The 27,702-nt window shown below is 46.4% G+C and overlaps 1 protein-coding gene across 7 annotated transcripts in view; it reads left to right on the top strand.

Annotated features, from left to right (window-relative positions):
* The first annotated feature begins 624 nt into the window (after positions 1-624).
* LOC135901024 (monocarboxylate transporter 12-like) overlaps positions 625-27,702 on the top strand; it is an 85,661-nt gene continuing 58,583 nt past the window's right edge. For 2 of the 7 annotated variants that reach the window (XM_070532978.1, XM_070532979.1), the window contains exons 1-4: positions 4,173-4,314; positions 15,126-15,226; positions 21,784-22,097; positions 23,762-23,905. In XM_070532978.1, coding sequence (XP_070389079.1) covers positions 4,291-4,314; positions 15,126-15,226; positions 21,784-22,097; positions 23,762-23,905 — 583 coding nt within the window. In that variant the 5' untranslated portion in view covers positions 4,173-4,290. Of the gene's footprint in view, positions 915-4,165; positions 4,315-11,716; positions 11,802-15,125; positions 15,227-21,766; positions 22,098-23,761; positions 23,906-27,702 lie in introns of those variants that run through there. The other 5 variants (XM_070532976.1, XM_070532977.1, XM_070532980.1 and 2 more) reach the window with 5 other exon arrangements.

Here is a 27,702-nt window from a genome sequence, read left to right as displayed (position 1 = left end):
GAGAATTCCATTCAATTGAACCATCTTTTAGGTTTAAAAAACGCTAGAATGCACAGGAATGACGCATTTAGAAGTCATACGTAAAGGAAACAAGCCATTTCATAGATTTCATGGCATACAAAGTTGGCGCTCTTTATTGTCCATTCTCGGGGAATTAATAAATGAACACATTTATAGAGGAAAGGGAGGACTGAAGGCCGCTGGTTTATACATTAACCTTTAGGAGACTTAGCCCCGTATGAGCAACGCATCTTAAATTGAAGCCCACGCCTGACTTGATATAAAGGGGGATGACACCGAACGTTCGATCATAATCTGTATTGTGTGAGGTAATCCTTGTGCCTTCAAGGACACGTAGGCGAAATTTTAGCGCGTTTGTGACAGCAAGCAATTTGTAAATGTTTTTTCTTTAATTACATTCAAGCGGCATAACAACTGAGCAACACTGGCACGCTCACGAGCCTTGACATCCCACGCAGCATGCCTGCCGGGAGAGCATGCATATTCCGACGAAGAATCGGTGTTTCAAATCTGTGCGCATACGGGAAACTTCTGCTTTGTTCGGCTTGCCATTGCAATTTCTCAACTTGGAGCGGTTGAAACAATGCCACCGCGGCGCCTATGTAGTTCTGCGGGGCGCCAAAGCGAACGAAGGCAGGAGTGCTCCTTATCGTATATCCGGTTCCAGCCCGTCAAGCGTAAGGCTTGTGAGATTAATGTGGGCAGAAAGAACTGGCGCTCATATGACGCTTTTGTTTTGTTCTCGGAACGCTTGAAGCCAGACAACTACAGCGGCGATACGCGCCTGCTCACCGAGTTCGGGATACGCGTAAAAAAAACTGAGGCAGCCGTCAGGCGCGAAGCCAACCGTGTTCGCGCACCGAGCCATCCGGCAAGCAATCCCCCGGCAAAACGTGAGCCTTATTTATTATTTTTTTTTGCAGCATTGGGCGCAAGAAACTGGGTCCAAGTAATGGTTCAGGTAAAGTGTACATCGCCCTAAATCCTTGCGCCGCGGACACATGTGCCCGGGAATTTCTTTAAATATGCCTCACGCAACTTCAAAGGAAAAAAAAAAGCTTGTGGTAACGCGCGAGAGCTTAAAAAAATGTAGTTTTGTTGACTACGGATAGAGAAGCATGCATGCATAGAATGCATGTCAGCAAACAATCTATGCGCATAATTTGCACTGTGCTAAGTACCACCAACCTTGCTCTTCCGTCAACGGCTGGCTAAGCAGTGCGGCACGCACGAAATAAGAGTGCGGAAAGACAGCAGCATTTCGCGCAAAACCAATGTCGCTATATAATGTTGGCCACGTTCACTAGGATGTCTTCGTCCATGGCCTACAAGGTGCGCGCGCGCCAGCTTTGCACTGGTTTTTCTTTATCGGGCGACCGCATTTCACCACCCAACAAATGTTATCGCACAACGCAGGACACGCCTGCATGTATCGGAAGTTTTTGGAATGTTATCGATGGTTCCATCCGATGTCTGTCACGGAACCTTGTGTAATCTGATTGCATGTATGCGCGACGCGAACAGCGTAGAACTGTGTGGCAGGTACACGGGTCCCATTATTACTCTGAAACATTCGACGACTGATGTATAAAAGCCGACGCGATTGACCCGCTGATCACATTTCGACGATCTCCAACTTCGCTCACCGCTGTCGCCATTCTTTGAGCGTAGCCTGTTTTTGTGGGCACAGGTTCGCCGAATAAAAGTTAGTTTCGTCTTTCACAGCATTGCTACTGTGTTCTTTACGGTTACTGAGCTGGTGGCGATGAAGTCGAACTCAAACTGGGGGAGGGGGAGGGGTGTAGCACCATCGCTGCTTCTGCTGCTCTAAGATTCGTCGCTTGCTTAACAACGCGAAGTTGAGTTGTAGAAGACATGTAACCCTATATCTGAGAGAAATACGGCAATAAAAGGCAGCTATGCTCTGAGCTCACGTGGTGTGTTGGCTGATTTTATAGCAGAGGAAGGCTCGGTTGCATGCAGCACAAGGCACTAGATTACGGTTGAAGGGGACGAATGGCTGCGGCGACGCATGCTTTGCAGTGAGGCCATAGAGAAAGAACTTTCAACAAGAGCGGACACTCCCATAGAGCCCAGCGGCCGAATTGACTGTAGCGCCCCAAGCGGATGGTATTAGCACCTTCCGGTTTAAGTTTTGGCCCATGCGTTTTGAACGTCAGTTGGTAGACGCCACGCCGGCTGCGCTGATCGGCGCGGCGTTTTTTTTTTTTTGCTTCTACTGCTGAACCAACCGCGAACATGGCGCGGAATCGTTTTAATATTTAAGAAAAATGATTTGGAACGATCTTTACAAGCATCCACCGAATCTGTGTCACGTGCAATTTCACAAAGAAAACGCAAGAGGTCTTCTGAAATGATTAAATCTTTACTTTGCTCTACATAAATCCTCGTTCTGGGCTTCTTGTGCATTCATCTAAACTTATGGCACCAGGTAAGCAGCACTCGTTGCCGTACGAAGCTCTACCGGATGCCATCAGCTGAAAAAAAGTAAATTACAAGCATGTATGATTTTGGTATATTGACCTAACAGACATATTGCATGTAGAGGTGAAATGGGCCTAAGTGGTGAACGAGCGGCATTACAGATAAATTCATTTTTACGTGCATTTCGCAGCAAATAGACCCCTCCCAAAGAATGCAATAACATCTGAAGAAAACTTCCCATCTTCAAGCATCCCTCCCTTCCCCTGCATTACTCCCTGCACTTTAACAGCACAAATACACGGGTGACTGCGCGTTTCCAATTGCCTCAGTCGACGCGATGGTACGCCAAATACAGAGAGGTGGCTACAACAGAGGCTCTGAGCCAGACCATGTCACACGCTCGCAGAATGCCTTCTAGTCGCACTCAAGACAGATTCGGGGGTGCAAAGCCTGTTTCCAGTCACTCGGAAGACAGAAATGTCGAGTTCTTGAGCTCCTAGGTGTTATCTTTTACGCGTCCTGCCACTTCAAGCAATAGACTCCCGTGTTATCACTCTCGGCAATCGCTCGTCGTGTTTTCGACAAGCGTGAGCACCGAAATAAGGTATACGTTGTTGCAGGGCCATAAAAAGCGTCACAAACCTGTCCCACTAAAATTCCGTACACGCAAAACTAACACCACGGCAGGCTCGCTTTCTTCCTAACAGCTTCACAACCCCAGGCGTGGCAAGCATGCCTTAAAAGTATTCCAAAAAAGTTACGACATGGATTACAATAATTTTGGGGGTCAGAGAAAGCGTCACGAACTTGTCCCAGTAAGATTTAGTACACGCGAAACCCTCTGCGGCACACAACGAGCTGCGCCACTACGCCGAGCGCGGCCACTGTGCTTCAAAACTACCCCCAATAGTAGCGAAATTAGTTACAATAATGTCTGGAGTCAGAGAAAGCGCGAAAACTTGTCCCGGAAGATTCAGCACACGCGAAACTGCGTTCCACAGCCGAGGTGCTTTTCGTCAAGAAGCCAGGTGCGGTGAGCGTGCTCAAAAAACTACTGAAATAAGTTATAATAACGATTGGGCTCATAGAAAGCGCCGCAAACACCTCCCAGTACGAGTAACTAACTCAAATTAATTATGCCTGCACGGCGGCGCTGTTTTTCGATAACTGCGGCAATATGCGTGCAATATGCGTGCGGTCTGCGTGCTTGAATTGCGTCGCAGACCGTAAAACAAAATTTCTGACCTTGCTGTAGTCCAGTAGTGCAGCGGTGCCATGTCGAAATGCAGACGGAACACAAAACAAACGAGTCGCCGAGCGCGCGATCTTCACATGCGCTGCCGGCCACGCTGGCTCCTGTGGCTTGTCTGGCGCATGACGCATGCACGCGCGTCTGGGGTTCCGCTAGCTTGTAGCTAGGCAACGCAAGAAAAATAGGTCACAAAGTATAAGTTCATTTACACGCAAAACTTCTTTTTAGTTTTAGTGGGGAAGAATAATAAAAATAAAACGTTGTAAGTTCATTTCACATTCTTTTTTTCTGATGCTCGCGTCAACTAACGGATGGAGTTGATACTGGGCGTGACGGGATTCTTGTTGCCAGTTTTTGCCGAGTTTCACCTCTTGTTGAATTTCTTACTCTATAGTGAGGCGCTCAACGACAAAAAAAAAAATGCTGCTGCGGCGCTGCAATCGAAGCGGATAGGGCCGCATCAAGGTCGCGCCGTTGGAAACTGCTGGCGCTACTTATCGGAAGGATCATTCGTAGTACTTCGCACGCTGGTATATGCGTTCAGACAGCTCAATCGGCGTTTATGATTGCATATGACGTGTATTTATGCCTCAGGAGTAAGTACCTTTCTTTTTTATTTGTTTCGTTTTATTCTTGTTAATGCCCCTCGGTGATTTCGCGTGCATTGCTGCCAGATTGTCGGCTTTCATCCTACTATGTTATTGTACGGTTCCATCTGGAGAAAAAATATTTTTCTTCTTGAAGCAGCATGTATCTCTGGTGTGTATTTTTGCGCATACAGGTTTCCATCAGTAGGTCTGGCGAAACGCAGGGGAAAAAAAACATACGCAAGCTTCCTGCTTGCCGCTTCAAACATATAAAACATGTGTGCCCGACTCGACACCATGTACACAATGGTATACGGGTGGCATTCTCATAGGAAAAAAGAAACCTGCAGTTCAACATTGCTCTCATGCTTCTGTCTTCTTCGCGCAATCGAATGCAGAGTAATTGGCACGGGTTAGATTATTGCGGTCGGACCTCGGGCGCCGAAAACTGCAGCAGGTAGCCATTATACATGTTAATCTTTGGTCCGTAAGCCATGCAAAATTTTATGTCCAGCCCATACAAAAAAAAAAATGCAGCACTGTAGACTTCGACAGTTGGAGGACGAAGAAGAAGTCGCAGAGCAGTGCGGACGTGCCCACATCGGCTCCCTTTTTCCAAGGTTTTCGGCTGTTTTGCGATGCCGACCCACGGAACCTATACCTTTTATGAAGCGGAAAGTTCCGAGGATTGCGCAGATAGTGGACTCTAATCGGTGGGTGGACTTTTCACCATTTTGTGACTCCTTGAATCTCCGACCACGCCACGAGAGCGCCAAGCCTAACGGGCTGCGCCTACTTAGGCGCGGCAGCGCGAGAAGGCGTAGGCCTAACCACCCTCCGGCGCGGGCGACCGGCGTTCCAAGTGAACTACTGACCAACAGAAACCATGCCCGGGACCGTAGTCGTCGAGGGGATGAAAATCGCCCCGGAGGAGCTCGATGAAGCGGGATGGACGACCGCCCTCGGCAGCAAACGAAAACAACCAACGAGTACGCCTTCATATGGCGGGCAACGTGTCACCAAGAATATGCCGGCTGGCAGCCGCACGGCCAGCTCACCGGCCAAAACGTTCATGAAGCAGGTAACGGCAGCCTCGAGGCTACCGAAATTACCTAAGGACCAAATCAAGATCATCGTGCGCTCCAAAGGAGGCCTCGACGTTTCCAAAACGGATATCATACTCCTCGCCCAAGCCCTGGCCATGGAGGCGGCCTTGACGGAACAGCAGACTGCCGAGGATACCGTGTGCCCAAACAAGATGCAGAACATTTTGGTTATCTCTACCCCTCACGATCAAAACGCGAGGGCGTATGCTAGAATCAGCAAGATACATACTAAGCTCGGCGCCTTTGAGGTCTCAGCCTACATTTCTGCCTGTGATGACACGTGCAAAGGTGTAATAAGAAACATCTACCCTTCATTTGACGAAGGAGCCCTTAGGAGGATGATTCTGAACCCAAGAAACTCTACGGCATTGGAAGTCAGAAGAATTAAGAACACACAAGTAATTGTTATACTGTTCGATGGCATGCGATTGCCCAACACGGTCATGTGTGGAGCCGCCCTCGTTCCATGCTTTCTGTACAAACGCCAGATGGATGTATGCTACGCGTGTGGCCACGTGGGTAACCGAGCCGACGCGTGGCCCAATAGCGAAGAGGAAAAGAAGTGCCACGGCTGTGGGAAAATGAAGTCATCAGAGTTACAAGAGGAGGAACACCAATGCCCACCCAAATGTGAAGCATGTGGCGGCCCCCATATCACCGGGGATAGGAACGCTACCAGATCCCATACATTGTTAGGCGTCGGCGTCGAAGGCGACGACGAATGTTGCAAAAAGCACAGATGGCCAGCGGCGATGACATCAGTATCTCCTACGCACAGAGCTCGGTGACATGTGCGGCAGCATATGGTGGCTCCAACCTGCAATCCCGCTCACAATCGAGGGGACACTCTCGCTCCAGGAGGCGACCCAGCTCAGGGAAAGGTGGGGATTCCAGCGCATCCAGGTCGAGATCCCCGTCCCGGTCTCGCTCCCAGCCCGCGAAACGGGACACGTGGGCCCACAATGTCGAGGGCTCCGGACAACACCGTCGATGGGAAAGAAGACTACGATCCCCGAATCCAATCACTTGAGGCGGAAAATAACAGCTCAGGCGCGAACCTGCAGAGCTTAAAGAAGCGTTAAATAGCATTAGAGGGCAAATCTGGAACCGCGATGAGGATAACATTAAAGATCTAGGCCCACTTGCTGGTAAATCCAAGCTTAAAGCTCCCAACCCAAAACCGGTGAGCGAGACAGAAGAGGAGGATGAGATGGCTGAGCCGAGCGAAGCCATAGCTATCGCCGCCGATGCTCCTGCCAAAATAAACAGCAGAGGCAAGCTAGCCGCCATAGAAAAGGCCCCAGGACGCATGATGGAAATGCTCTCCGGGATGGAGACGAGATTAACTCAACTAGAGAGACCCAAGGTTCAAGCCAAAGGCAGGCTTATGGTGTCGACAGTGCAGAATCAGACAGAGCCGAATCCCGAAAGTGGGGCTAAAGGGCTAATTCATCATACTCAGTAGGCAAAATGGCGAACGCAAACAGCACGAATCTGAAAATCTGGCAGTGGAACTGCGCCAGTTTCCAGAGGCGCAAGGCCCCATTAGGACAGTTTATCAGGTCTATTGCGCACAAGCCGCAGCTTATGTTGTTACAGGAAACGCTATGTAGAGCTGAAATTTTCCTCTCGGGGCACTGCATGGTAGCATACAGGAGAGAAAAGTGAAGAGGTATCGCTACACTAATCAGAAAAAAACATCTCGTTCGTTGAGCACGAGGTCAGCGCGTACAAAGCGGGCCTCGAGTCCCAGTTAAGAGAGATCGTACCCAACAGAAGAATCAATTCTGAAATTTTAATTCTCAACGTGTACAGCGCACCATCGGACAGGAAAAGAGACTTTAAAACATTACTAGGCACCACGTCTAGGGCGGCGAGAAGCGCGCCTCTGGTTGTTGCGGGTGACATCAACGCACCCAATACGGAATGGGGGTACATTTACAAAAGTGCAAAAGGGACGAACTTGGCCTTCAACGCTGCAGAGCTCGGCTTAATACTCGTCATAGACCCAAGGCTCCCCACCAGATCCGCTAATTCGGTCAGTCGAGATACGTCTCCCGATCTCACCTTCCTCCGAGGTATCGAGGGCACGTGGGACGACCTCCAGGAGGGGCTAGGCAGTGACCATTACAAACTTGAAATTCGGTTGCGTGTCAAACCCAGACCACCCGCAAGATATGAGTATATGGACTGGGACCTGTTTCGAAATATCAGAAATGAAACAGTCCCGCCAGACGAAACGTATGCCGATCTGCTAGATAATCTGAACAAGGCGGTTAAAGGAGCAACCAAAGAAATCATTACGGATGTGGATGTTCCTAAAATGGACTCGAGACTTGCTCACCTTCTGGAGGCTAAACACGCCCTCTCAGCCAGGTGGAAGACACAAAAGCTTAATCGTAGACTCAGATCAAAAATCGCGCTTCTTAACAAGGAGATTGAAACCTATTCGGCCCAGCTCGCCCTGCAGCAATGGGATGAGATGTGTAGCGAAACGGAGGGGCGTATACGAAGAGGTAGCAAATGGAGCTTACTTAAAAGTCTCCTCAACGATAAACAGTCTAAGGACACCCTTAGCCTTGCAACGGATAGGCTCATTAAAAAGCAAACCGCAATCGGTCTCACCGACAGGGAATTAGCCAATAACTTAGCACGTACTTATCTCCCCCTCGCCGAAGACGCGGATCGCCCGGTAGAGCGTGTGAACTACATGGGATTCTCGGAACCTGATCTAGACGAACCTTTCACCGAGTCAGAGATCAGACACGTTCTCTTCAATCTAAATGGCAGATCAGCCCCGGGACCTGATGGAATCACTAACAAACTCCTGAGGAACCTAGACTATAGGACAATCGACATAGTCACGGCCAAAATAAATGAGGTATGGAAAAGTGGACAGGTCCCGATAGACTGGCGTACCGCAAAATTGGTACTCATACCCAAACCAGGAAAACGTTCACATATAAATAATCTGCGGCCTATTTCCCTTGCATCATGCATCGCCAAGGTTGCGGAGCACGCGGTATATAACAGGATCACTGAACATATTGAAAACAAGGAGCTCTTTAGACACAGACCAATCGGCTTTAGACAGGCGTTGGCCACGCAGGACGCTATGCTTTTGCTTAAGAAAGCAATCTTTAATAACCCTACTCGCGACGTGACAGGGATCCTCGCACTGGACCTCTCCAAGGCCTTCGACAGGGTCGCCCATAAACACATCCTGACAGAGACTTCGTCTCTCAACCTGGGCCAGCGGTTTCATGATTACACCAGATCCTTCCTCGCGGATCGCAAGGCACACCTCCGACTAGGCATGGCCACGGGAGGACCCTACGAACTAGGCATCTGCGGCAACCCGCAGGGCTCAGTCCTCTCCCCACTCTTATTTAATATAGCCATGCACAAACTCTCCACTCGCCTCGATGCAATCCCGAACGTGGGTCACGCCATTTATGCGGACGATATTACGATCTGGGCGCCGGGCGGATCGCTAGCCATGCTCGAACACTCGTTACAAAGCGCGTTGGAGGCTACCGAAGATTTTCTTAAAAACACGGGCCTTAAACTCTCCCCCGCTAAATCAGAGCTACTGTTATACCGCCAGTCCAGACAGGGGGTCAGAAATCTTGCCCCTCTGGAAACTTTGCCGGTAGAAATTCGAGCTAAAAATGGACATCCCATACCGAGGAAGGACTCGGTCAAGATACTAGGCCTCCTCATCGATGCCAAGGGCTGTAACTCGACGGCCCTCAACAGGCTCACTGGACAGGCTAGTAATGTCCTAAGACTTGTAGCCCGCGTCTCAAATGGAAGAGGCGGTCTTTAAGAGGATAATTTGCTCAGAGCTTATCAGGCATTCTTCCTGAGTCATGTCACCTACATCGCGCCGTACCTTAATTGGGGTAAAGCGGAAAAGGCCAAGCTCGACTCCGTAATCAGAACCGGCCTCAAGTGCGTGCTCGGCCTTCCGCAGTCCACAAGCACTGAGAAGCTGCTGGAGCTAGGACTCCATAACATCATCGATGAGCTAATAGAATCTCACACAGCGGCTCAGATAATGAGATTTTCATCCACTAAGCCAGGGATTAAGATTTTAGGAGAAGCAGGAATCCAACCCAGACATGAACCGGCGACCAAAGTTAGCTTGACCCGAGAAACCAGAGCTCGAATCATGGTTGACCCCGTCCCGCGACACATTCACCCAGTGCATAACCAGGGAAGAAGATTCGCGAGAGCCAAGTCCATCCTTAAAAAGATCAATCAGCAGAAGCTAGATGCCCTCTTTGTCGATGCTACCAAATATGACAGCGGGGATAAGTTCGCTGTCTCGTTGGTAGAAGCGGGGGGCAACCTGGTCAATGCAGCCTCTGTTTATACTAAGTTTGCCCATGTGGCGGAGGAAGCAGCGATCACTCTGGCTTTTTCACAGCTCAAAAGTTTCCGCTATCGTCTTCTCGGACTCGCGCACAGCGGTTAGATCCTTCTCGTCCGCCCTCATATGTGAACAGGCGTACAGTATTGTGATCAAAGCACTTCAAAGGAGCAGGGAGAGTACCGAAGGAGGATACCAAATCTTGTGGTTCCCAGCCCATCTAGATAGCTCAGTTAACCCGCTTGGATGTAATCCTAACGAGCAGGCCCACCGGAGAGCGCGCGATTTCACACACCGCGCTGTCGCGGGTAGCCAGGCTTGGAACGAGGTCAACATCCACAAAGATCCATTAAGTACATTCCACGAAATTGTTTCCCATTATCGACTAGGCAAGAGGACATTTCCACCCCCTCACCCCAAACTGAACAAACCTCAGGCTACCATACTAAGACTCCTGCAAACCCGTACATATCCCACTCCTCGTTCTCTTCACAGGATAGATCCTGAACACTCACAGTCGTGCCCCAAATGTGGCCATGACTCATGCTTCTGTGACCACGTGCTCTGGCTGTGCCCAGCCCTTAACGCCTCTCCACCCATCATGAAAGAACAATGGCAGGACTCTCTCAAGAGCAGCAATCTCAGCAATCAACTCCAGGCTGTCCAGAGGGCCCACTACATTGCCGCGGGGCTTGATCTCCCGGTTCCATCGTGGGCGGAGCCACCGACTTGATCTTCGGGAGCCTTCGGTTTGGCTCCCCGAGGTCTCAGTCCCTGAGGACTCAAATAAAGTTCTTGTCATGTCATGCAACACTGTAGCTTGATTAGTGGCTACATAGTGGATATGGTGTTGCGCTGCTAACCTCGTGCTCACGAGTTCAGACCCGTTCGCAGAATTTGATGAAAACGATATAGCAAAATACTTGTGTAGTTTTCTTTAGGTACACGTTAAGGAACCCCAGTTGGTCAGAACTGAACAGGGCGCTTCATTATACTACTGACTGACGCGAAACGCCAGAATTTGTTTAGTGAAAAAAAGGTAGCTGCGTCCATCGGATTTTCTAGGGGTGTAAAGAAAAAAAATTATACTAGGAAATTTCTGAGAAAAACATGTTATACTTATTTTATATTTCACACCTAAATGTAATGTCACTCTCAACTGTGCGCCCGCTAAACTAAGCAACTTCTGTATTTTAAACGGCTGCTTTCAGTTATCCGGTGCACTACCATGAGGACAATAATGAAGCAAAGGAACGGTATTCCTCACGTACACGTAGAGATATTTGTAAACCTGCTGTGTTCATTGAAGAAGATTAGTGTCGTGCCACATTAGGCACCCAGTTTTAATCTGGTGGCAGACATGGTGAGACCACCGGAAAAATGTTTTGCTTGCCTGAATCAAGTCAGCAGATTTACAAGCTGCCCCAAAACGGGGCGTTTATTTTCAATGACAGCTGGGAACTTGTTCAGCAGAACCGATTAGAACCCGTGCGTTAACTCTCAGGAACTGGTGCGCCTCTGCGCCATAGACGCCACTCTACTGAAGTGCAATCATTCTGAACGAGAGTTCTCACTTTCATCGGCCCCTCAACTTCGAGACTTCAAAAGTGTTGTTACGCGTCGCGTTCGAATGAAAACGGCTATTCGATAATTTCACGGCGGAGCTGTCATGTGCTAGTTTCCAGCGTTTCGTGGTGTGCATAGGAAAAAACGATGGCGCCGTTTATAAAGATAAAATAGCTTAAGCATGAGGCAAAGACGTATCGGCGTATATGTCCCAGCTGCGATTGAGGCCAGATGTGTCAAAACCGGTGATCGATGGTGGATGATGGTTCTACGCAAATAACGACAGCTTGGCCGTTGCGCCCTAGGCCTTACCGACGAGGGCGAGAGCCTTGATTTGCAATGTGGCGGCGTGTGCCCTGTACAGAGTGGGGACGGAATCGTCCCATCGCGCAAGTTCATGCCGGAACGTCAGAGAGGGACCCCGAAGACATTAAGATCATCACATGTAGGTGAGTCCTCCCGATGGGCCCCCATTCCATCGTCATTTAGCGTCGATGCGTCTCCCACAACGAAAAGTGGTTCTTGGCGCTTCTCTTGGAAAAGTTCGGCCTTCAATGTTACACCAAGACCAATGTCTCCGCGACACGACATTGGTCCTCACGTTCGCTAAGATCTCCAGTGTAACCATAGAGCGCATGGCTGTCTATTATAGCGACCATAAAGCCATAATTAGTGTGGTCGTGGCATAAACACCATTACAAATAACCTTAACAACGTGCATATATCGGTTATATTGTTTTGTTGTTTATTTTGTTTATAGTGTGACGAAGAAGATCGGCAGGCTGAAAAGCCCGTTGCCATCGCGTGGCACGTACCCAGTTCGTTCGCTCGCTGCGCCCTACCTGCTGGTGCTGAGTTTGTCGCTGCTGCTCTACGAGCCGAATAAACCCCCTTTACAATAGTTACAAAGAGCTCCGCTGGTCATCCGCTTTCACAAAGTGGAATGGGTCTGAATATTTAATAGTGAATTCTGAAGTCGCATACGATATCATTCAGCAAATATCATTCGATTAGAATATATGTTGCTATTTCATTTTGCCTGCTGGCACGTTGAAGGAGATAGCCAGACAGGCTACGGAGATTTACATTGGTAAAGACTTCCCTACCTTGCCGATTCCATATGAGTACATAGACAATATCTATTCCCTAACATTGTTGTTCATTTTAATGTCCAATAATTGCCTAGAATTCTTTTCTCGGGAAGTTAATTGGTTCACCTGGGCCTGGTGCAGCTTTATAATGAAACACGCCTATTCCGGTCGGGTGTTTCCAGTTTGTGAATCTGCACATTTAGTATGTATTTGATAATTTTTCTCTTACGTATATATGGATGTGGTGGTGGTGGTGGATATACATATATATATATATATATATATATATATATATATATATATATATATATATATATATATATATATATATATCGTTAGATTAAGTTAGAATTACATTGGTCATCTGCGTCTCTTCGAGCCACGCCATTAATAACCCTGGTTCATTTCACTATAATACCGTTTCCTTTGATCATTGTCCCTGATCAATATTCCATCAACAAGAGTCGCAGGCACACCAGAGTAAGTAAAACCATAAAAACATTTTAGTGAACAGACTTCCTGCGAGAAAAACTGGGCGTCCGCTAGTGTCCTGGACGCGAACGCGAGCTCGCAAGCAGACGACGCACTTGACACCGACAGCAAAATTGAAGACTTCATCTTGTATAACCCTTTACTTAAATATGTATACGCAGCAGAAAGCTGTCAATATAAATTTGCGGTTGAAATAAAGTACCATTACAAGGGCGTATGGGCTCGATCGGTCTCAGCGCCCGCATCAAAATTACGTTAAATATATCGCGAAGCACACCTTCGCCCCCATCTAGCTGGCTCGCAGCGCCCTCACACAATTTTTCGACACGGGGCGCCTAATCGGAAGAGAGGTTTTCATTCCACTCGACCAATGTCTAGTACATTCCACACATGGCGTGACACGTGGCTCGGCAAAATGGCTCTAGGCGCCGGAGAGCGGTGCGTAGAGCCGACGAGTTTTAGCTAATATTTTGGACAGAAATGCGCCTATACTTCCCAGTTTTTGCGCCTTTGCAGCCATAATGGGCCCTCTACTACAATTGCTCGTGAAAAACCGCAAAATGTAGGGTGGCCGCGTCATGCCTTCTTTAAATGACGGCTGTCGTGAACGTGCTGAAGGAAACGCAATGATCGTCTCGGCACGTTCACGCCAGGAGGTATTTAGATCAGCGAAAGCATGGACTTCAAGTTAAGATGTATTCCCGAATACGGGGGTTAGTACAGTGGGCGAGAGAAGCCATTCGCGTCTACGGGAAGCACCATTCTTGGCACGCTGTTTTTCGCTCACTTGACCGAAAACTGCGGACCCAGTAGTGGACCGCCGCTACGCTGGTACGCGTGCGTGCAAATGACGCTGCCAGCATTCTAGCGCGACCTTCGATGTGTGTGCTGCTACAAGCGAAAGGGTGATTGCATCCCTGATGCTGAACGCGGTCGTCACAACGCACCGGCAGCACTGTCTCCTGCAAACGCGGACGCTTGCGGGGCTATATACACTGGAAATGTTGCCAAAATGAGAACATCCTTCACAGTGAACCACCGAGAATACGACTCTGTATGTCATAAAATTTACGAACTCATGAAATGAAAAATAAAGTTCGGAATTGCTGTTGGACTTGTACAGCTGGCGGACTCGTGCATGACGGCCAGCTTGACGGCGTCAAGGCGGCTTATCGCGACCAGCGATCAACTTGCGCTTCTGGCATGAGTTTAACGTTGCACATCTTTCGCAGTTTTCGTATGCTGCCAACGAAATATTCCGCTAACACGCCATTGCCATGACTTTCTCTGATAGATGAATTCAGATGAGTTTACGGTGCCAAGGCAAAAACGAAAATGTTTTACGCGCGAAATTTTTATTTACTACAAGAAGGACATTTTTATCACGAAAGAAATAATGGATTGTATGCTTTGTTAAATGTGACGAAGCCTAAAGATGATTACATTTGCAGTCTACATACAGCTACGTTGCAATAAAATTGCGTTTTGGATGTGTAGCTTGGCTGTGCGGCCACAGAAAGTTGTCAACGGGTATAGTCGCCATGCTATTCCGTGCAAGTCTGATTGAGCTGCCGAGTGCGTAGTGTGTAGCTGTACTGATGGCAAAAGAGGAATGGGCGACAAAAGATCTTTTGCAAGAACGAACGCTCCGAAATGTACATACAAATTACTGCGAAACAATTTCGTACGTAAACATTGCAGGGTATTTGGCTGGCCCCTGCATTAACGCGGCTTGCAAAAAACATGTACAAGAGATGTGTACTTTCGTCACCCTCTGCATGATACCAGGAATCGCAGATCAGACACGTATTAGAATATGCTATGAACGGTTCTTGTAATGAATGTTAAGTGAGGTTAGGACGGAGAAGTTTAACACTTTTGTGTTCCGTATACGAGTAGAACTTTGCACATTACGGTGCCTTTCTGCTAAATACTTGATTCTTAGCGATGTTCTGTGATCTCTTGTGTGATGTGAATTTGCAAGACAGTACTGAAAACAGGGTTTTCATTGTCTATGGTGAGCTTGTCTTTCGCATTTCATGTTGTCATGAGATGAGCGCATTCTTCATTCACTACATCATTTACCTTCATGTGCTTCGCCTTGTGGAATACACATTGTTTTCATATATGTTCCCATTCAGGAGTGCAACTGAATACATAAACCCTTAGTTCATATGTGTATTCTCGCAGGGCTCTCACAAACTACATATGGAACAACGACGGCATTCACAAAGAATGGAAGATGCAAACACAAGACGTCCAACTTCAAGTGAAATTTTCACACTTTCCAAGTAAGTAAATATTCAATGTTACTGTCTAACATTTATTCAGCAAATGACTCTTCTCATAAGATTTGTAAGGAAGACTCGAAGGAAACAACGATTGCATACTATTCGAATCATCGTTTATTGTTTCATCCTTGATTGACGATAAAATAGTAGAAGCGTCAAATGGGAGCAATTCGCACATTATCCAAAGCTGGGCTAGTTGGCTGTGAATTGCACTAGGGAATATCGTTCCAGCGCGTAAATGAACAAGTGCAAGCAGAGAGGGACGGCATTCCGGCGTTCTTTTTGTCTCTCTCTGCTAGTCCTTCTTTATTTCCGTGATGGAACGATAATTCATAATGCTTTGGACATTATTATCTGCTACCAGACTCGGTGTTCTTAAAATTTTGCTATAGAAAAGAGCATAATTAGGCCATTGAAGTCTAGCGTCTCCTTCTCAGGCTCTCGCTAAAGATTGATGGACGGCACTGTGTGCTCCAAACTGAGGTTTCTGTGTGTGTTTATAGTATGAATATTGAATATTCATATTCTAAAATATGAATATGAACATTGTGAAAAAGTCACATATGTACTACATTATTTCTTTGAAGTAACTATTTCTAAAGGATCATATCGTAATTTTCCCATTCCCTAAATTGCAATACAGTTTTGGTTTGTCAAAAATATAGAGAAAAATAGAAATTTTGTTGCAATTGTGCCCTGTCTTCTTCTGCCTGATTTCTGCCCTAGCAGTTAGGTATCTTAAGGGCCATAAGTTTTATAGATTTGCTATAGGAAATACATTAAATGAGTTTTGCATGAAACTGAAGATATTATAACTATAATAACTATTTAACTTTTTAACTATAATAACTATTTAGCCTAACTGTGCGCTCCAGCTTGCTCACCCTCCATCAACTGCAAAGTTTTCCCAAGCAGAAGTATCACATTCTGAAAAAGGAATGAGTGTTCCGGGTGGAGAGGATATTGCAAGACCCGTATTTCGCATTATGCTATACGCGGCCAGACACTGCCACTAGTTTGACCATTCTAAGCTACGACTCCTTATAGCAATAAGATGGCAAGCCCATGCGCAAGCGATAATTGCTTTTGCATGACAAAATGAAATTATCAGCCACATCTTTGGGGTAGTTCTATGCAGCAACTAGAACTTACGACAACCAATAGCTGGTTGTAGGACAATACTCCACTGCTTTCTGGACGATGGCTTTCACTGAAGTATTCTTTCTGATGTTGTTTTGTTGCTGCTGCTCGTTTGTTTGTAATGGATGGTCTTGTTGAGCGCTGAATGATACATTTTTAGAAATTTCAATATTTTCCTCATGATTAGGCCTTCTTTCAATCCAATCCTTTTATGTGACAGAGACTCTAAAGGTGGTCAACATTTTCCAAGCGGATAGATGCGAGCACATCTCCACCGTGCAGCATAGAAAGCTACTGTTGCTGATGTACACTTAAAAAACATATATCGCGTGCAGTTATTGTAGCACCAAAGAACTCCAAATCACAGCAATTCTCCTCGTGGAAAGCAATCCGTTTGGTGCTTTATAACAGGGTCGAATAATTATCCATCGAAGTTTTGCGTTCGAATCAATACTTGATGAACTGCCTGAACATATTTTGATAATGAATGTCATCAGCTAACATTAATATGTGTTTTAGTAGTTCAAGTTGACAGTCAGCAATTCTTGCAAGTTGCGTTCGTGTATGCAAAATTTCATATTTTTTGACACCTTGCACAGGTGAGCTCGAAGATACTGTATGCCTTACATAATACCAGGATCCAGCGAGACACAGATACTGAGCTTTCCAATAAAATCAGCACTTGTTTCCTCGTAAATTATAAAGACTAAAGTTGGCACACGAAGTTGGCTTTAACCTGCTGATATCTGAATACAGCTCAGAAGTCGAATACTATTTCAAGTTAGTTCGTAATACCTACTTGCGTATTATAAACTTCAAAAACAGGACTGTTGTTCATATATACAGTGGCTAGATGCTGAGAGTAGCCTCTTTATGTACGCCGAGACAGTAACCGTTTACTGCAGTAATATACTGAAGCAAGGTTTGGGTATGGGGTAGTTACAGCGCATACAAAGACAAGGGACCAAAAGAACGACTAAAACAGGCGCTGTTAAGTACACACTAAGATTTTAAGGGCGGCAAGATTTATAGAACCAGCACCTGTCTTCGTCGTTCTTTTGGTCCCTTGTCTAGGTATGCGCTTTAGTGATGTTTGAGATACTGCAGTAATGCTTGTTCTCACAGCAACCACTTATCTTTGCCTGATCAGTATGTAACATTGTGCATGGTAATATTATGTCGATGTGTCATTCTGGTTGGCGGTACTACAAACGTATGTCAAGGATGCCTTCTGTCGTCTGCTCCAACACAGAGGTCAGGGACAAGTTAGTGTCCATTTTAACAAACGTTGATGGCAGGAATAGCACTAAACTGCTTTAGTAAGGTATCGCCTCCCACTGACGTTCAATTCGAGGAGAATATTTGGCTTGACTACTTCAGAGTTACCTTTGAAAAGGACACAAGGCCATCTCCAATGTACACGGGTCCCCTTGATTACTCTGAAACATTCGACGACTGATGTATAAAAGCGGACGCGCTTGACCCGCTGATCACATTTCGACGATCTCCAACTTCGTTCACCGCTGCCGCCATTCTTTGAGCGTAGCCTGTTTTTGTGGGCACAGGTTCGCCGAATAAAAGTTAGTTTCGTCTTTCACAGCATTGCTACTGTGTTCTTTGCGGTCACTAAGCTGGTGGCGATGAAGTCGAACTCAAACTGGGGGAGGGGTGTAGCACCATCGCTGCTTCTGCTGCTCTAAGATTCGTCGCTTGCTTAACAACGCGAAGTTGGAGTTGTAGAAGACATGCAACCCTATATCTGAGAGAAATACGGCAAAAAAGGCAGCTATGCTCCGAACTCAGGTGGTGTGGCGGCTGATTTTATAGCAGAGGAAGGCTCGGTTGCATGCAGCACAAGGTACTAGATTACGGTTGAATGGGACGAATGACTGGGGCGACGCATGCTTTGCAGTGAGGCCATAGAGAAGGAACTTTCAACAAGAGCGGACACTCCCATAGAGCCCAGTGGCCGAATTGACTGTAGCGTCCCAAGCGGATGGTATTAACACCTTCCGGTTTCGGTTTTGGCCCAGGCGGCTCCGATGATCGGCGGGGCAATTTTTTTTTTGCTTCTACTGCTGAACCAACCACGGACATGGCGCGGAATCGTTGTATTATTTAGAAAAAATGATTCGGAACGATATTTCAAGCATCCAATGAATCTGTGTCACGTGCAATTTCACAAAGAAAACGCAAGACCTCTTCTGAAATGATGAAATGTTTACTTTGCTCTATATAAATCCTCGTTCTGGGCTTCTTGTCCATTCATCCAAACTTATGGCACCAGGTAAGCAGCACTCGTTGCCGTATGAAGCTCCACCGGATGCCATCAGCTAAAAGAAAAGTAAATTACAAGCATGTATGATTTTGGTATATTGACCTAACAGGCATATTGCATGTAAAGGCGAAACGTGCCTAAGTGGTTAACGAGCGGCATTACAGATAAATTCACTTTTACGTGCAATTCATAGCAAATAGACCCCTCCCAAAGAGTGCAATAACACCTGAAGAAAACTTCCCATCTTGAAGCATCCCTCCCTTCCCCTGTATTACTCCCTGCAATTTAAGAGCAGAAATACACGGGTGACTGCGCGTTTCCAATTGCCTCAGTCGACGCGATGGTACGCCAAATACAGAGAGGTGGCTACAACAGAGGCTCTGAGCCAGACGATGTTACACGCTCGCAGAATGCCTTCTAGTCGCACTCAAGACAGATTCGCGGGTGCAAAGCCTGTTTCCAGTCACTCGGAAGACATAAATGTCAAGTTATTGAGCTCCTCGGTGTTATCTTTTACGCGTCCTGCCAGTTCAAGCAACACACTCCCGTGTTATCACTCTAGGCAATCGCTCGTCGCGTTTTCGGCAAGCGTGAGCACCGAAATAAGGCATACGTTGTTGCAGGGCCATAAAAAGCGTCACAAACTTGTCCCACTAAAATTCCGTACACGCAACACTAACACCATGACAGGCTTGCTTTCTTCCTAACAGTTTCAGAACCCCAGGCGTGGGGAGCATGCCTTAAAAGTATCCCAAAAAAGTTACGACATGGATTACAATAATTTTGGGGGTCAGAGAATGCGTCACGAACTCGTCCCAGTACGATTTAGTACACGCGAAACTGCGGCGCACAACGAGCTGCGCCACTGCGCCGAGCGCGCCCACTCTGCTTCAAAACTATCCCCTAAAGTAGCGAAATTAGTTACAATAATGTCTGGAGTCAGAGAAAGCGCGAAAACTTGTCCCGGCAAAATTCAGCACACGCGAAACTGCGTTCCACAGCCGAGGTGCTTTTCGTCAAGAAGCCAGGTGCGGCGAGCGTGCTCAAAAAACTACTGAAATAAGTTATAACGATTGGGCTCATCCGTTTGGTGTTTATAACAGGGTCGAATAATTATCCATCGAAGTTTTGCGTTCGAATCAATACTTGATGAACTGCCTGAACATATTTTGATAATGAATGTCATCAGCTAACATTAATATGTGTTTTAGTAGTTCAAGTTGACAGTCAGCAATTCTTGCAAGTTGCGTTCGTGTATGCAAAATTTCATATTTTTTGACACCTTGCACAGGTGAGCTCGAAGATACTGTATGCCTTACATAATACCAGGATCCAGCGAGACACAGATACTGAGCTTTCCAATAAAATCAGCACTTGTTTCCTCGTAAATTATAAAGACTAAGGTTGGCACACGAAGTTGGCTTTAACCTGCTGATATCTGAATACAGCTCAGAAGTCGAATACTATTTCAAGTTAGTTCGTAATACCTACTTGCGTATTATAAACTTCAAAAATAGGACTGTTGTTCATATATACAGTGGCTAGATGCTGAGAGTAGCCTCTTTATGTACGCCGAGACAGTAACCGTTTACTGCAGTAATATACTGAAGCAAGGTTTGGGTATGGGGTAGTTACAGCGCATACAAAGACAAGGGACCAAAAGAACGACGAAAACAGGCGCTGTTAAGTACACACTAAGATTTTAAGGGCGGCAAGATTTATAGAACCAGCACCTGTCTTCGTCGTTCTTTTGGTCCCTTGTCTAGGTATGCGCTTTAGTGATGTTTGAGATACTGCAGTAATGCTTGTTCTCACAGCAACCACTTATCTTTGCCTGATCAATATGTCACATTGTGCATGGTAATATTATGTCGATGTGCCATTCTGGTTGGCGGTACTACAAACGTATGTCAAGGATGCCTTCTGTCGTCTGCTCGAACACAGAGGTCAGGGACAAGTTAGTGTCTATTTTAACAAACGTTGATGGCAGGAATAGCACTAAACTGCTTTAGTAAGGTATCGCCTCCCACTGACGTTCAATTCGAGGAGAATATTTGGCTTGACTACTTCAGAGTTACCTTTGAAAAGGACACAAGGCCATCTCCAATGTATTGTAGCAGGGGTCAAATAAGGTTAGACGAGCATGCTCGCATAATGCTTGAGCAAGTTAGGGGAACCTACTCGGTAATTCTACTCATCTCCGACTTGAGTTGCTCACTTTCTTGCTTTATGTGTGACACATGATAGATTCGCATTACGAATTCAAATACATGGAAAAAGCGTTATTACGCTCATCAGAGAAGCGCACAACCGATGACAACACAATTTGTTGCATTTACGATAGAAAGCCGAATTTACCGACCGTAGAAAGCAAATTTTGAAATAGGGCTTTAATATTGTTGCAATGTTGCCGGAAACTGACAAACTAAGAAAATTGAATCACACAGTTTACATATCCTTAACTCTGCACCATGAACACGCACCGCAATTTATATTACGCCATGTGTTAGAGCAAAGCGCACGAATACAACGGACAGCTTACGTGGAATCGTTACGATGCTTACAATGGCATCACGAAAATTTAGGTATTAGCTAAGTGATATACTTTGGAGTTGCGTATTTGTTCGTTAAAGAGGTCACAGAAGCTGCAGCCTAAATATAATGATATTATTATTGATTTCTTAATTAGCGCCTTGTAAACCTTATTCTCTAGTTCTTTATTTTCATGTTTTGCGGATTTTACTGCCTCATCTGGCTGCTTAAATCGATGTAAAAAAAATTGCTGCCTGCAGTTGGTAGATAGCAGCTTTATTTAAAATGCAACAAACATAGTGGAGATAGCTGTAGCGATTTCTTCGTACCGACATATTCGAGTCAGGCGCGTTGTCCACCATCGCACTGGCTTTAACGAGACGCTCTAGATGCTTGCTATAGCGTATCCTTGTGATCGTTAGTCGTGCATTTGTGTGCGTGCGTACTGTGTAGAAGTTGGTCATTTCATGCATAATCATTACAACCTGGAGTAGCTTGCTAGGCATATCGTTCAGCAAACATCTTGAGCACATAGTAACAAATATATCTCTGTCGCTCTTGCGGTGGAGCTTCCTTTTATATACACGCAGTTAAATATGAACTGCAGGTTGGAGCCGGAGTCACAGGAGCTCACGCCATCTCCACCAAGGCGCTTAACTGCGGCTGGAAGACTTTCTTTGGGCGGCTGTGACCCCATCGCTTTAAAGCCGAGCCGTGTACAGGCAGAAAAGAAGTCCTACGCGGCCGGTATTGACAAATGCTGGTGGGTGGCGGTGCTGGCCTTTCTCATGACCGTCATGGAGTCGTCGTCCAGCCGCTGCTCCGGCTTCCTCATGGTCGGAATCATGGAGCAGATGAACGTCGAACGCGGCCTCGCCTCCTGGCCTGTCAGCCTCATCGGCTCCCTTATCGACTGCGGAGGTGAGAACTTCGAGTTTGCAGGTTGCGGGAAGCTTGAACCGCACAGAGACTGTTCATCACGTCACTGTGCCGTTCCTGGTACGGTACGGAGCGGTTACCGTGTCCTGGTGCCGTCCCCGCCTGGAGAGAGAGCTTCCTTACACAATCCTGCCCAAATCCTGGGCGCCCGTGCCTCACACATTTATGCCTGTACTACACGGAACTGTGGCACTAGTTTTAATGGGAGCTGCGAACGGGTGGTTCAGCCAGCGTGGGGATGATGACTAGCACAGGAATTTGCCTAGACTTCGTCCTTCTGGCTTTCAATGACATTGTGACTTTACAAACTGATCATTGTCACGAACGTACTGAGTTTTCAATAATTAAATATTCATACAAACGCTTGTCCGATTGGTGGATTCGAAAACAAGACCTCTAGCACAGAAGGAGGAAACTGGAGCCATTACAGCAGGGACGCGGCCCAATCGGAATCGCTGCAATGTGTAGTGATTATACGTGCTCGCAAAGTCCTTCTGCATTTAAAGAAAAGTGTAAATAGCTTTAAAATGTATGCCTATGAAGATAGATTAAGCATATTAATTTATGCCACAATAACGTCTTAAGCCAAAAGCAAGAAGGTCAGAACGATCTCTCCCATTGCGGCTGAATGATGGCAGTGCCAGAACTTTCTCTAGTAATCGCAGTGGGAAGACGTCGCCAGAAAGCCAGGCAGGGGAAGAGGTATCGTTGAGAGAGACAGAGTTCTTTTCGGGTACGATCGGGTTCCTCGCGAGATGTACAAGATGTGTCGTGTTGTGGAAACCTTCCCAGGAACAGACAGACGAATAAGCGCTTGTAAACTGTTGCACCCACTCAAGCACAACGAATAGCTAATCTGTATGGACAATCGCTGCCAGTAATGAGCCGGTGCTCCTTACGGGGGATGGTGTGGAGAATTTAGACGACAGCACAACGCACATTACACAAAGAAAACGCTACTAAAGAGAAGAAGGGGGGAATGTGTCACGCGATCGCATCAATATCCGAGGGGGGCACCTAAAAAAAACCGTCCGAACAATAGAATTCCACCGCGCCCCCGTTTCGCTGACCGAACAGTGGCCATTGCGGCCACTCGGATCCGCGAGGCTTCTGCTGCCTGTCTCATTCCTCCTTGCTTAGTTATTTCTATATCTCTTTCCCCACTTTCATTTGCCCGCTCTGGTAGTTTGCTGCACAATAAACCAGTCTCGAAGCGAATCTAAAAGAGTGAAGGTATTCTATTCATGGCTACTGAGCACACGGCCTGCGCCGTCGCGCTTAGTTAACGTACAGCGAGAAGTTAGCAGTCATCCGAGAGTGACTGTAGTAAAGTGAGCATAACGGCGCGAATATCCATTCACACTGTCAGCGCTATGTTTTATGACATTTGTTAGCGGGATGCGATTTTCAGAAATCTGAGAAATAGTTTTCTCAAGAACGTAAGAAGTGGTAGAGCAGCCTTGTGACTGTCTCGACATAACCGGCAAATGTCACTTGTTATATGGCATGGCATGGCCTATATGGCATACGAATACCTAAATATATACGGATTTTCACGCCGATGACGACGGCCGAAGTTGTCTTCGAGTGTCCCCATAATTGCTAGCACATTAAAATAAACATTACGCCGTTTACATTTTTTCCAGGCCTAATCTCTGGACCTCTAAGCGAAGTCTTCACCACAGTTCCCGTGCTGGTTGGGGGATCCGTGCTGGCTGCAGCCGGCGTCATAGCATCTTCATTTGCCCCGGATATCACATGGCTTAGCGTCACGCTGGGAGCTGTGCATGGTAATTTAAGAGCTCTTCATGCCGTATGATTTGTTTCCGATTTCATTGAATCCGCGTCTGTAACTGAGAGAGTGGTTGAGCGAAGTGGCGTTCTGAACTCATTGAGCGAGGACACAAAGTGAGATCAGATATTTTTGAAGGCTTCAAATGTAAACATACGTCTGAATGAAAGATAAAAGACACTGTTTTGAAAAGAGGAGTCTTTTTAGAGCGAAGTTTTCTTTATGCGTCTTTGTATGGTTTCACCACGTAGGGCGCTGGTTGGATTCTCACCGAATAAATTTCTCATTGATCTAAAAAGAATAAAGTGCGTCCTTGGCACAATTCGAACCTCGAGGTTTCAGTGTAGCACACGTGATTCGTCTGAGCAAAAGCAATTAACAAGCTAAGAAACGTTTTCCACTCGCACGGAGAGGAAGACACATAGACAGAACAGCATAGAGTACCTATTCATTCGTGAAAACTGCTGCTTAGGACATGGCCGATCTCCACAAAAACAGCAAAAAATAGTGGTAAAAGTAAGCACCATAACAATACAGACAAGCAATTTAGAAAAAAATTTGATTTGTTAACATATATTTTTATTTGGACAATCATTTGAATAAAATGAGTTGCTGATGAAATTACAGGCTTAGAATTTCGATCCAACATTAAAGTTTTGATGGTTATGCAATTTCAATAAGTAAAACCATATGAAAGGGTACATTCTTAAAGCTTGTCGGCACCAGCTAATGCACCTAATTAGGATTTATATCAAGGTCTATTTAAGGAGTTCATTGAAGCACGCACCAAAACAATATATATTTTCTGTAGCTTCTAAAACAACGCTCTATTGGTGTGGGTGCATAAACTAGCAGAAAATAATTGCTGTCACGCAAATATCTCTTCAATGTAGCCGAGTCCTCACAGGCAAGGTTTCCACACCTAACTGAAAGAAGAACGCTTTTTGCACATGGAGGCAGTGGCATTTTACACATACGAGCTAGTAATATCAGTCCTTGCATGCTGAAATATTTTGCGCGGTGATTTGGGGGCGGGAACAACATTAATAACAAATCGCTGAATAGGTTCCTTCGTGATACAGAGCACAAGTTATCGTTTGTGAAGCTCACCGTTAAAACCCTAAGGGAGAAGTACACTTCATTCATAAACCCACAACGACTTGGCTGCAAAGAAAAATTTCATGAACTACTATGTTAGATAGAACATGCACCAAGTTGAGCTAGAAGAAAGCTCGAACTATTGAGTGAAAAGCGTCACGAAAAGAAAGAACACTTTAGGTACCCGTTGCCATACGTTTAGGTGCGCTAAGCCCAAGCCAACGGCACTAAGCCGCCTGAAAAGATTACCTGAACTCATAGCTCCATATGTTCACTCAGAGAATCCGGCATAGAGAATCACTTATACTACATGTGAAGACATTGCCAAGAACTAGTTGCACGCCTTAACTTTTAGAACAATTCAAAGGGTGGGCTGTGCAAGAAATTTTGCGCATCTTTCCAAGTTTGGATCCCTCCCTTTGCCATATTGTGAAACTGTGTGTATTTAATGGAGTATAAAGGCCCCTTCGTGGCACCACAGACTACCTCGTTCCACTGAACAGAGTAGGTGCAGAACACCATGGCTAAAACCTCAGACTTGGACTTTATTTGCGTTAGCGTTGTTAGGCTACTTCACGCACATTCCGGGGGATGTGTATGTATTTATGGACGCATGTATGTTTGTAACCGTTTCCCCTGCTACCTAGTCCATTGAGCAGTCAGTGGCCAAAAGGGTAGCGCATCTGGCTGCTGTGCTGAGAGAACAGGGTACGAAATCAACCATCGGACTAACTTGGCTCACAAGGATTTGGCAATGTGCATATATGTGCCGCACTTCAACGAACCTCTTTTACGGCGACATGGGGCACTGTGTGTATCTTTGTAGGTACCGCTGTTCGAAGAATCTCTGACAACGGCTTGGAGCACTCGCTACGTGGCAATGGGTCTGTGCTGGTTTTCAATAAACCTCTGATGGCAGCTTTGGTCACTGGACCTGTGCGAGGAAGTGTGTGCCGCTCTTCAATGAACGTCCTTGACGCCAATTTGGGTAACTAGGTATGTGCCACAAGAAATATGTCGCTCTACAATAGCGAAGCATATTCTTTTAATTTCTCGGATGATGAGCGGCATCGAAATCCCGTCACAATTTACCCTCAAAGAGAGCAACTCGACGCATTAAGAGGCCGTGCCACAACTTTTCTGATTATGTGCCCCTTCCAGTGGACGCCGTTGACACCAATGCCTTAGCGAGTTGCAACATGAATTGCCAGGGTATGTGCCTCCCTTCCATTTGTCTCTCGCAAACTTCGGCCACTGAGTAAGTGTGACTCTGTGGGCCACAAGCTAGATAATAATTCTCAATGCTCTCACCCATCGGCGCACCACACTCCTTTTCTCGGCGACACCACTACATGGAGCATTACGTCCAAAAAGAAGCAAGATTGAGTAGAAATGCTCTAGAGACACGATGAAATATTTTGTCGAAGTAATCTGGAAGTAACGTGAGTTGATTTTAAGAGTTTGAGCGAAAATAAAACATTGTACCGAAATTTATTGATGTTAGTTTGTATTTAGCCGCCGCTTATTCCCTACGTTTGAAGAGACCCAATTAGGGTTGACATTATTGATTGTAACCAATATGACAAAATACGGCGAACCTGTTATAGTCATCACTGCTTAACATTTTGGGTGTGTAGCGCTCAGCATGACGAAACTGTTTCCGATCGATACCTTTTGTAATTAAACTCGTGAGGTTGCAGAGGGGGAGCCGGGGGAGCCGATACGTAAATAACTCTTTTAAACCATTTTTGGTCGGTGTCCAGACTTCTTCCTTTTAAGTTGCAGAGGCGTGTAACGTTGGCGCCAAGGTGGCTCTACACAGTGTTTCATTCTTCAATGTGGTCAGATGTAGCGGGTCAAAGGCTATCTTGCACGAGCACCCGCCCTCTTGGATCTGAAACGCCAACACTTCCCTTTCTTGGTTGCTTTGAAGTACTTGGGCTGTCACTATACTCAAAAAGCACCAACGTATCCTAGGGCATGGCGTTTCCCAACCATTGTCTACAGGCTAGTAAGCGCGCCATCGACATGCACAGGTGTATGCACTTCACTGTGTGGCTACACAGCTGAGCAGGTTGCACCAATAGCAGAACCTGCAGGCAGTGGCACTGTTGTCGTTCGCTGGCTTCACATACGCAGACGACTCGGCGTTACTCAGCGGCAGCTGCTCACTCGGTCTCCTCGCTCTTCTCAGATGACTGGAAACATGTCGTCTCGTCAGTGAGTTAAAAGATGTTCATTGTGCTTGGCTACGCCGTATTACCTACTGAAAAATCACTTCACGCATCAAGGAATTCTGTGGAGTCTATGATACGCTCCTGCAAATAATGAATCTTAGGTCTAATGTGGTGTCGTAGTTTGTCGGCGTACCTCACTACACCGCCCCCCATCGAATGTCCTAAGCAACCGCCATTCTCACAATGACGCGTTTGGCAATGTCGTCCTACAGCAATTGGGCTTCACCCCCACATCTGGTTCCAAAGAAGGACAGTGGCGACAGGTGCACTTGAGGTGACTACCGAGCTTTGAATGCCATCCCTACTCATAATCAATATCCGCTTCCCCACATACATGACTTCGGCACCCGTCTCGCAAGAACCAAAATGTATAGCAAGATCAATTTGATGAGTGCGTAGCACCAGGTTTCGGTCGAGCCTAGCGACACTCCGAAGGAACCAATTACTCTGTTTTGCCTAC

This window comes from Dermacentor albipictus, chromosome 2 (assembly GCF_038994185.2).
Source record: "Dermacentor albipictus isolate Rhodes 1998 colony chromosome 2, USDA_Dalb.pri_finalv2, whole genome shotgun sequence".
Lineage (NCBI taxonomy): Eukaryota > Metazoa > Arthropoda > Arachnida > Ixodida > Ixodidae > Dermacentor > Dermacentor albipictus.
The sequence above is the reverse complement of the archived record's forward strand: the minus strand, read 5'-3'. Positions and strand labels throughout refer to the sequence as shown.